At 47.2% G+C, this 11039-nt stretch overlaps 1 protein-coding gene across 1 annotated transcript in view; it reads left to right on the top strand.

Annotated features, from left to right (window-relative positions):
• The first annotated feature begins 3379 nt into the window (after nt 1–3379).
• Nucleotides 3380–11039, top strand: part of PARD6G (par-6 family cell polarity regulator gamma) — a 58071-nt gene continuing 50411 nt past the window's right edge. The window contains exon 1 of the mRNA XM_031589067.2: nt 3380–3681. Within this exon, the coding sequence (XP_031444927.2) occupies nt 3610–3681 (72 nt within the window). The 5' untranslated portion in view covers nt 3380–3609. The remainder of the gene's footprint in view (nt 3682–11039) is intronic.

Genomic DNA, 11039 nt, shown 5'->3' with positions numbered 1-11039 from the left:
CTGCAGTGACTTCAGCAAACTGGGATGCAGAAACACTTTCAGGAGTGTTCTGTCAGAATGCCTCTCTCCAGCACCTTGACACAGCAGTCCTTAATGTCTCACTTTCCGTTTCAAGTCACTGAGGATGGCAGCGCAGGATGGAGGCTAGGCCAGAGGTTACAAATGGAGGCTCCTCATCCATAGAGGCCAGGGGAAGTCACTCCGCTGACAGGCTTAGGGCCCCCAAAGAGCTGCAGCGAGGCTCTGCTGCTTTGCACCCGCTGAGCATCTGGCCCTGAGCCTGTGGGAAGGAGGATTTAATGTGTCTCTTGCTCCGTACAGTTCTGAGCAGCTGCTTTGAAGGACTCTGGGAACGTGTGCCCTAGCTGAAAGCTCTGGAAAAGATCGATTGTGCAAAAGCATTCCAAAACTTCAGTGTTTTACAGGGCGTGAATGCAGGCTGGAAGAAATATGTAATGTAGTAAGCAGCTTCTTGGCAAATCTCTTTGCAGATCAGGTGGGTGAGGAAGAGATTATGTCCATTCCTACTGATTAAGAGCTGCATGGTGCCTGTCCATGGACTAGCTCTGATGGGATCAGGTGACCCCCGCCTGGTACAGCTATGTGCAGTGGTCTGGCTAACATGGGAGGGACTTTGCTGCGTGAATAAGTGTGAGCTCTCCCTCTGATTGGTTTTTATCATTATTATTAATCAGGAGCTACATCTTTCAGTCTATCTTTATCTTAATATGGTAACTGCTTTAGTAGATCTGCCAAAGAAATCCTGCAAGGAACAGACTTAAAAAGTCATCTGATAACTTTTTTTTTTTTTTTTTTTTTGCTAAGAAGCTTTCAGCTGCCGTGTGTTACATTTTTTAGAGATTCGGAACAGTAAGTCAAGATTTGTATTCTGTAGGACTGACTACTTTTGCTACAGCAGTTCCTTGTTACTTTTCCTTAATAGAAGGTGATGCCTTTAACCACCTCTGAGAGGGCTTGACCTAATAGCTAGATAGGGGGTTCAGCCTCTTATCCCTGGTAATAGTGATAGGATGAGAGGGAATGGCCTCTGGTTGTACCAGTGGAGGTTCTGGTTGGATATTAGGAAAAATTTCTTCTCAGAAACTCTGGCGAGGCAGTGGCACAGGCTGCCCAGGATGGTGGTTGGATTACCATTCCTGGAGGTGTTCAAGAACCATGTGGATGTGGCACTGAGGGACGTGGATTAGTGGGCAATATTGTTGGTAGGTAGATGACTGGACTAGATGATAGTGATCTTTCCAACCTTAACAATTCTATGATTCTATATAGTACATTGCAAATTCCTTAAATTGAGGAATATTGAGGTAATTTATTTATTTGTTGCTTTACCTTTCCAAATAGAAGTTTTCAATAACTTACACTTTCATTAAGATTTTGTAGTTTGTTCCAGTTAACTGCATCCCACGCCAGGCTGAAAACCTCTTGGGTGTTTATATGAGAAACTGAGCAAAAGTTGTACTATTCTATCTTGCTACCAAAACCCACGTTTCAGCTTCCAGCTCTTCTTGCTGTGTGTTAAATGGTTACCCAAGAGAGAACAGACACAACTTGTGGTTGAAAAGAACTGCAGAAGGCTGCCGTAGGACAGTTCTTCTGTTCACTAAGCAAGTCAGGTAAGTACTTGGACCATAAACAGAAGGAATTACATCTATAGCAGCTTTCTCATATTGACATTATGTTTTAAAATTAGCAGTATTACTTTTCATAGAATCATAAAATTACAGGATGGCTTGGGTTGGAAGGGACCTCAGCAATCACCTAGTGTCAACCCCTTGCTATGGGCAGTTTTGCAAACCACTAAATTAGGCACTTTTCTTTCAATTTCTTTAATTTAATGAAGATCTGATCAGCTTAAGCTCTTTAGAGAAATTGATAACTACCACAGAGAAGTTACACCTCTACCATGGTGTGTGTTTTTACAGCCCATTCTAACTTAAATCACAGTTTCACACAGCAAAGATGCTTGGGAAGATAATGTCAACTATACAAATTATTTAGTATTACAGGGATAATTAGAAGATGTATCCTGAACTTGCCAACTTACAACTATGCTTCAATTCAGCAATAGGACCAACTAAAATGAGACAGAGTGAGGCACAGGGAAGAGAGGCAGGCAGACACCCCTGCACACTGGGCCTATGAGCAGTAGTATCTTAAATTTCAACTGTATTTTTGAAGTGTTTACAGTCATCATCCTAACTTCATAAGTAGCTGCTCTCTGTACAGCAACTTCCACCTAGAGACCTAAAGAGCTTTCTGAAAATCTACTCACTGCTTCTTGAACAGGACAGCCTGAACCCATGCCACTATTAGTGAAACCCCATCTCCTTTCCCAGAACCTCTGCTTCCACTATTTCTCTTCTTCTTTTCTTCCTTTTTTTTTTTTTTAAGTCAATCTATTACTCTTACTATCAAGCCATAAATCATACAATGGCTAGAGAAATTCTGCTGTGCTATTTGAGGTATAGGAATTTGAAGGCTGTGTTCATTTCAATGGTCTGTGGCAATGAATCAGGTGAGACTTGAGAGCAGCCTTTTAGTATTTAAGGGAGTGCAGTGAGAAAGAAGGGGACAGATTCTTCGACAGGATCTATTGTGATAAGACAGGGGCAATGGTTCCAAAATAAGAGAGGGGAGATATAGGTTGGATGTATGGAAGAATAACCAACTTTACAGTAAGGATGATGAAGCACTGGAACAGGTTCCCTGGAGCGCGGTTAGACTTAATGATCTTGAAGGTCTTTTCCAACCTGATCAATTCTATGATTCTCGGATTCTATGAGTGGTGGTGGATGCTGCATCCTTGGAGGCGCTCAGGGTCAGGCTGGATGGGCTGTGAGCAACCTGATGTAGCTGTAGGTGTCCCTGCTCACTGCAGGGGAGCTGGACTAGGTGGCATTTAGGGGTCCTTTCTGACTCAAATGATTCTATGAATCACAGCGTAAACACAATTTTTATCCCACACGGAGGTAGAGGAAGCTTCTTCTGAACAGACGGTGGAGGGCGAGTTCTGTTTTTCTGCTGAAATGAAGGACACTGGGAGACATTCTTACTAGTTTTTCCCTTTAGCAAAGAATGGAAAGCCAACAATGAAAGCAATAACAAGGGAGACAGGGATTAAAAAAAAAAAAAAGAGAGAGAGAGAATGAATATTCTGCACTCTCAAAAGCACAAAATTAAAAATCCTATCACTGCAGCAGGTACCAATATTACCAACCAGCCGGGGCCCGTCAGCATACGCCTGACTCGGGGCACGAACCGCGGGGCTGCGGACACCCGCAGGCTTCGGGGCGGAGGCAGACGGACGGGAGGGCGTGGTTAAGCGCGTGGGGGCGTGGCTACGCGGTTCGGGGGCGTGGGCCGCCGTCCCCCCGCGGCGGAGCGGGGGCGCGCGGCTGTCGGCTGCTGGAGCGCGAGCGCGGTGGAGCGGCCGCTCTCATTGGCGCGCCGGGACAAAGTGGCCGGAGCGGCGGGGAGCTGAGCGGAGCTGGGCGCCGCGTGCCGCCGGCCGCGCGCGGGGCGGCGGGGGGAGGAGGAGGAGGAGGAGGCGGAGGAGAGCGGGGGGGGGGCGGCAGCGGCGCCGAGAAGATGAACCGGAGCTTCAACAAATCTCAGACTCTGCGGTATCTGGAATGCAGCGCAGTGGAAGTGAAGAGTAAGGTGAGCGCGGCCTCGCCGCCGGCCGTACGGCCCGGGGCGCTGAGGGCGGGCAGGCGAGGTCTCCGCTCCCGGCGGTGCGGGCGGGCGCGAGGGGCCCCGTGCCCGCCGCCGCTCGATCTTTTGTTTCGCCGCCGGCGCTCGCTCGGCGGGGCAGCGCGGGGAGCGCCGCCGGCCCGATACCGTTCCGTCTCGCCTCGCCGCCGGCCGGCCGGTCGGTCGCGTCTCGGTGTTCCCGGCCGTTCACAAGGTGCTGCGGCTGCCGGGGCTTCAGCTGGTACGCCTCCGCGTGGGGAAACGCGCGTGGAAGCGCAGGAAAGCTGCCCGGCCCTCGTCACCTGCCCGGCGGCGGGATGGCTGCTGCCCGAGGGGCGCCCGGCTGCCTCGGTCCTCACTGCCACCGAAATGCCGCGGGGTTACGGGCGTCCGCCGTGCTCCCACGGCCGGGCGGTTTGTACTGCTCCCGAGGTGGGACGTGGCCCCTGCACTCGTGGCGACTTGTGGTCCCGTTCTGTGAGTGCTGAGTGGTGCCCTAAGCACGGAAACTCCAATCTGAAGCACTGGCCGTAGGTGAGAATTGGCGTCCTCACTCTCTTCCTTTGGCTTACCGTATCCATAGCGTGAGCTCGTTCCCTTAATAACAGCTTTAAGAGAGTCCTATAACAAAGACTCGGAGCCCTGTTTGCAGCCGCAGCGGTCCCAAAAGCGAGCCCTGTGTAGGTGCAGGGTGGTAGGGGGCTGTGAGCACACCCTGTGTTGTGGATGGTGAGAAGGAGCTACTTGGTACTCATCGAGTGATGTCCTGCTGTGCATCAAGCCCAGGGGGTCCCTCTTACGGCACTGTCCTGCGGTAGGGATGGAGCCAGCGAAAAGCTCTGGTCCGTGGTGCCACATGAGGGGCTGTGCAGGACTGGATAAAGCTGCTGTTGGTAACTCCTAAGCACTCAGTTGTCTCTATTTTGCAAGCACGAGGCCTGCCCCAGCCTGCCGTAAAACCAGAAAGTTGAGTCTGCGTGCTGTTGGTTGTTGCCTGTCGGGCAGCAGCACTGGGCCCCAGCTGGGTGCTCCTGGGCACCGTGTTGCAGCCACCAGCTGGGGGGCTTGGGTGGCTTCAAAGGGCTGGGGTGGGCTCTGTGGTGGAGGGGCCCACTGGGAGCATTGCCTTGGCACGTGGCGTGGGGCATTTCTCTCCTTGTGGGTTGAGTCAGACCTGGAGGAGCTGTGGGGAGTCATATAGGCTGCAAACTTGACTTCTAAATTGTATTTATTTATTTATTTAGCCTATGGTGTGATAGCCAGGTGATTTCCTGCCTACACCCAGCTGGTGTGTTGTGTTAGGCCGCTGTGTGGAAATGGCTCCTGTGAAAACGAACAAAACGCTTTCTGGATTAGTTGAGGATTGGCTACACCTGAATGTTATTTCTGTTCTCCAAAAGAAAGACCTTGGAAATCTGTTTGTGCTTGTAGTTATTGGAATGGGAGAGTTTATCAGATCCTTAGTACTGTGCTGGATGAAACAGTTGTTTAGCAGTCCCCAAACACCTGTAAATTTTAAGATTTCTGATGTGTGTCAGAGGATTATTTAAAAAAAAAAAAATCGTTAAAAAAGGGAAGGAGCATCATGGTGGCTAAGCTCACTCTGATTCATAAATGCCTTTCTTGCACACAGTAAGTATGTGAGCTCTGTGGTGAGGGGATTGTAGCTGCTCTGAGCCTGAACTGAGCCAGGCCTGTGGCCATAGCTGGGGACATAGTTGTGTCCATGGTTATTCTGATGCCTTGCTGTTTTTGCAGCAGGATATTTGGGAGTGATGTACCCTCTGCCTACTGGTCTCTAACCCTAGCTTTGTGGCACAGCATAACGTGTCCTGGTGTGCATCAGGCCAGCTTTTTTTCTCTGGGCATATGGAAGGTGCTTTAGAAGTGTCCTGGTCACTGACTTGCAGCAGGTCCTGAAGGGGAGGAGGGAATACGAGCCCTCTGCATGCGTCTGCTTGCAAACATGGCAGTTACAGTAATTGCAATTGCAGAGTCTTGTGCTTTAGGGAGCTGTCTTCCTTCAGGCCCTGTCCTGCCCCCATCTCCACCCCTGAAGCCGGCCTTATAATCAAAGCACTTACGAGCTTATTGCTGGATGGGAGAGGAAGGAGAAGGAGAAACCTGCTTAGAAATTGGCTCATGTCAAAGGAAAATAATAATTGAATTGTAATTATATCTTCTCCCTTTTCTCTACTTCAGTGTTTCTCAACAGAGTAAATTAGAAGCTCAGTTGTTATCTAGGTGTTGTCCCTGCCGCTCAAAATAAATGTTTCAGCCCTTTTAGACAGGATCTGAAGCCACTTTATCTTGCAGGCCTGAAAGAGCTGTGTATTCTCCTGTGTCTCATACTCACCCAGTCTGGTGACAAGTGGTGTGGCTGCTCCCTTTGAAGAAATTACCTCTAATCTCTAAAAAAAGCTTTCCAGATGACTCTTTCTCTCCCGTTCACCACGATTTCTAGAGCAAACAACGTGTGGGGATTCTTGTTTTATTAAGAATCCTTCCTGTTGGCACTAGATCACAAACCTATTCTTCATTTCTCTCTCTCTAGCTTTACCAAGAGGTTGAAGGCCCCTCTCTTTGTGAATGTAAGCCTACAGAAGAACCAGAACTTAGAAGATAGGAATTCCTGCATTAATACTGAGACTTCCTCTTTAATTACAGCTCCGTGTAGTCCATCTTTTCACCCTCCTCCAATTGAGTGAAAACTGCATTATTTTCTGTAAGCTGTATATATCTATAAGAATTCTTTTTCAGGTTTTCAAAATAGTTATTTGCCTGAAAAAAATAATCCTTTACAAAAGCCACCTTGTTTAGTTGCTGTTGAAGAGTAAAAACTTAGAGCAGTAGTTGGGCACTATGAAAGTACAGCTGCCTGCGTCAGGTGCTGTTTTGGGTGCTTGATGGTAGACCTTGACACTGCAGCCATGTTAATAGTGTCATGTTTTCTTGTACTACAAACTGATACACAAATTAACAGTGTGACTAACATCCTTCTACTGTAAACAAGCCCATTAAGATAAATATACCAGTTAACCATAACTGTATTTCCTTTCCTCTCATCTAATTTCTTTTGTTCCATTTAATGTTGGTGTTTGTCTGAATGTCACTACTGGATTTTCAATAAACTTTCAGCTATATTCTGTTGCATCCGCAGTATGAGCATGAGATTGATGTGGGCCTTGAGGACAGGGCATGCTTGTGGTCAACTGTGCTCTGGGTTTTTACCTAGTGACTAGCAGGGGAAATAGTGGCTTCAAATCTTGTGCATGTGTATGAGCTCAATAGTGCTTCAACAGCTCTCCTCCCAGCTGCTGTTTGGGTGTAACAGCCTAACACCTCTGGGGTGCCTTGTCCTGCCTACGTGTCATCGCCTTTTGTTGGAAATGTACGCATACCCATTACATAAAAATATCTGGTTTAACCTTCAGCATCCTTTCTTTTTCCTCCAAAAATTGCTGGTACGGTTCACATACCTTAGCAATCTGTGTCAATAGAGATAAGAACAAACTTATGCCATTTCTGTGCAAAGAGATTGTAAAGATCTGCTGCTTCTCTCTCAAGTTAGCTTAGTGAGAGAGATCTACAGATCATGTTTCCCAGCCTTGTGCACTTTTACTGATCTCACTCTAACTCTGAAAGTTGTACAGGCCTTTTGGAGTTCAAGGGATGTTTTCCATGTGTTGCATGCTTTAAAAATCATGAAAAAGCTGAAAATCCTGTAGGTTTAAAAAGTCTTCAAGCCTGCTTTGTGATTTTAAGTAGTACTTTAGTTTCTTTCAAGTTAGGATCATATTTATCATACCTAGAACGCAATGAAAATAAGTGCAGTGAAAAACCTTATGTCCAGATGTTTGAACTGCTGGTTTTGAGCTTCAAAATACTTGATTACATGCAAAACAAATGTGGCATGGTCACAGAAAACCACAGAGCTTCCCCTTTCAAATGAAGACATTATGCCACAGCAACATCAGCTCAAGTCAGTCTGGATTTTTGTAAAATGTATCAAGAGTAGGTTCTTATCCTTTGAACATCAGTCTTTTAAGAGGTCTTTTCCTTGTTCCTTTTCCTCCCAGCTTGCAGGGCTTTTGGCTGTAGGTACAGTGTTATTGCAATGTACTAAGCAGCATTTGCTAAGCTGCTGGTTCCTCTGTTATTACAACTCCTTGTTTTCCATAGCAAGATAATTCTCTGAAGTGGTCATACTTGATAAACTGAGGTCTGTCTTTGAATGTTAGGTCATTTGAGAGGCAAGTGACTGCAGCTTAACAAGTTACCATCCATCAGCTGAGCCCTGTGCTTGCTCAGTGGCTTTCACAGGTGAGAAGCCAGACTTCCCAGCTGCAAGGAGAACCATTCTGCAGTGGTTCTGCTACCTTGTGTTTTGGCATTTCCCATACTCTCCTGCGAGGTGCTCGATCCACCTCCACGTTCTCACCCTTGCTTTTGTGGTCACTTTTATGCTAGTGACTTGGGAATTCCTGATCTGCTTGAAATTCCATTCAACAAGTCTGTCTTATGGAGTCGTCTTCTAGATTTCCGTCTCGTCACACTGAAACTGTCCTGAAGGCCACAGAACAACGGACCTTTAATTTGCTGGGGTGCTCTTTAAAGTTGAAAAGCTGTTTACAGCTGGAGTCAGAAAGGAATGTCTTCTGTTGCAGGCAGAAATACCTTTGGAGGCTCCGTCTGGCAGCCTGCAGGATCAGCCACCTCTGAGGAGTTCTTCAGGGCTGCAATTAATAGCGCTTTCCTCAGTAGTGCCTTATCATGCCTTTGTGTGCGCTTTTACTAACTGAGAAACACTCTCCCAAAGATTGATTGCTTGCCCGTAATTACATTTACAGTGCAGCCAGAAATTAAGGATGAAATGTACCTTCTGAGACATTCCCTCCCTGGAAGTGAAGGCAAGGTCTCCCTGCACAGTTAGTGCCGTTCCCATTGGAAATTCCTGCAGTTAATTGAGGCAGGGATGTCTGGGGCAGGGTGCGTTGTACCAGCCCCAGGCCACCCAGCCTGGGGCCATCCTCCTGCTTCCCAGTCAGGTCTGGTAAGGTGTGCCTGTGCGTCAAGTTGCTTCTCTGCAGCTGCTGGTGGCTGTGGAGAGCTCTGGCAGAAACTAAAAGGGTCTTAAACGAGTTTGCTACCAGCCAGAGCCCTTACTGGTTACGTCACTTAGAAAATGGTGGGAAAGTGGTTCGCTCTGGCTGGAGACATGTACTAGTGCAGGGCTGCCTGTCTGCCTGCAGGCTTGTGTGCTGCTGGCAATGTGTAATACCAGGTCTCCTGACTCAGTGCTGCTTTGTCCTACGGGTGGCAAGGGGCCAGCTGCTCCTTTTTGCCTTGTGCTGATGGTGGCATGCCATGGATGCCTGCTTTCCGCGCTGTAATTGTGTTAAGGCTTGATGGTGCATGGGGTGCATGTTGAGCAGTGCTCTTGAAAATACGGGACCAGTTTGCTCCACATCCTTTGCAAGTAGGCTTTGGTTCATCCCTGAAATTAGGAGACTGGAAGAGGAGAACAGCCATGTAAGGCAAATATTTCTTTCTTTTAAAGGCTTTGTTGTGAACAACAGCTACATGAAGTAGGACAGCACTGTGGATTTGAAGATGTTTATCATGAGCTGAAGCAGAGAGGGCAGTTATGCTGGTGACCCTAATTGAGAAAGTTACTGAAGCTGGGGGGGATGGGTGGCAAAGAGGGTGTCTTCAAAGGAACAAGCTGGGAAAAAATATCTTTTGTTAGATGATGGTGTGGCAAAATGGTGCTTAGGAAAGCCACTGAAAAGCACAGATCAGTAGTCAAGCAGGAGTCTAACGGTGTGTGAGTGGTGTTTCTGAGTTTCAGACGCTGGTCAGAAAAGGTCTGAAGGTAGCTAACATAGATCTGTGGTTCCTCCATGAAGAGTGGTACAGTAGTTGTACAGAAGTTCTAGGGGAAGCTGTGTAAGGTTCTTGTGTTCAGTGATGAAGAATTTAGGTGAGGAAGGGAAAAGAGCGTGCATAGTGTGGCTCAGCTTACCCTTGTGCATCTGATGGTTGAGGTTCTGTGAAGAGATCTGTGAGAGATGGCTAGAGTGGCACATCTCGTGGAGAGGTGTTGGTCTGAGAGATGTGGTCAGGCAGGAGATAAACTTGTCTGCCAAGCTGTGGAGGGAGAAAGATCATCAGGGACAGGAGAAGGTTGGAGGGGTGAAGACTGCCTTGCAAATGAAAGTCAGAGAGGCAGAAACTGTTATGTTGAAGTACTGTGGAAGTGGAGGGGAACCGTCAGGGATAGGGGAGGATAAGAACTGAAGATAGTGGAGCATGACTGTGATTTATTGGGGAGTGACAGGGCAGGCTATAAGGGAGAGAAGAGTAACAGCATAATGCCAACCAGGAAAAAACTTTGAGGTTAAAGTAGTAAAAAGTGTCTGTAATGGAGTTCACGTGAGGATCAAATACAGAGGGGCAGTTTTGTTCTCCTGGTTACCTCTGTGAAGAACTGGTGAACAGGGGACTGAACAGAATGCAAAATGCCCAATTTCCCACCAGCTTGATGGTTGGGATGGAGCAGAGCTGCTTTGGGGCACGTAGCAGAAGGCAAGATGAGAACTTGTTGCAGAGAGCATCTGCTTGGTTGGGTGACATCTTGCTGTTAGAGATGACCGTGGTGAGATGGAGAGCAGTGCAAAAGAGTGCTGAGTGAGTCAGGAAAGACATGGCTGCAGGAGAAATGGGAAGACAGAAGGATGACAGATGAGCTCAAGGCCCAGTTGAAACCACTTGGTACAAAACCATTTACCTTTTGTCTTCCCTCCTTCTTACTGATAAAGTTGCCCTGGTCAGGGCAACCTGTGGCAACTTTGGTCATCTAGTTGCAGATGATTTTGAAAATCCCATGGGTAAGCAGAAATTACAGTCTGTGCATGGATGGGAGTGTTTGTTTTTCTTTCTGTCCCTGATACTTTGTGGGAGAAGTAAGTGGTTAATGTAATTCATGTTTATTGCTAAATGTCGTTCTCTGATGTTCTCTTATTACAATAGCTTAAACTCAAAGCTAGCAATAAGCCAGAGGGATAGCATCTCATAAACATAGTACTTTTTCTTATAACCCCATAAATTTTTGAAGTTACCTTTTTTAAAAAATGAAAAGGTCACTTTGGCTTGCAGAAAACTCCGTTTTGTTTCACAAAATAGCAGCACTCCGAGGAAATAGACCTCAAAATCCTGTTCCTTCTGCCCTCACTGCTGCACCCCACCCTTTTTTTAGAAAAGTTTTTAAAAAAGAATTTGATTGCTGTTGTGGAGCCCATGTAAGTTTTGGTCAGCTGGCTGTG

The sequence above is a fragment of the Phasianus colchicus genome, chromosome 3 (assembly GCF_987193195.1).
Source record: "Phasianus colchicus chromosome 3, bPhaCol1.hap1.1, whole genome shotgun sequence".
NCBI lineage: Eukaryota > Metazoa > Chordata > Aves > Galliformes > Phasianidae > Phasianus > Phasianus colchicus.
The sequence above is the reverse complement of the archived record's forward strand: the minus strand, read 5'-3'. Positions and strand labels throughout refer to the sequence as shown.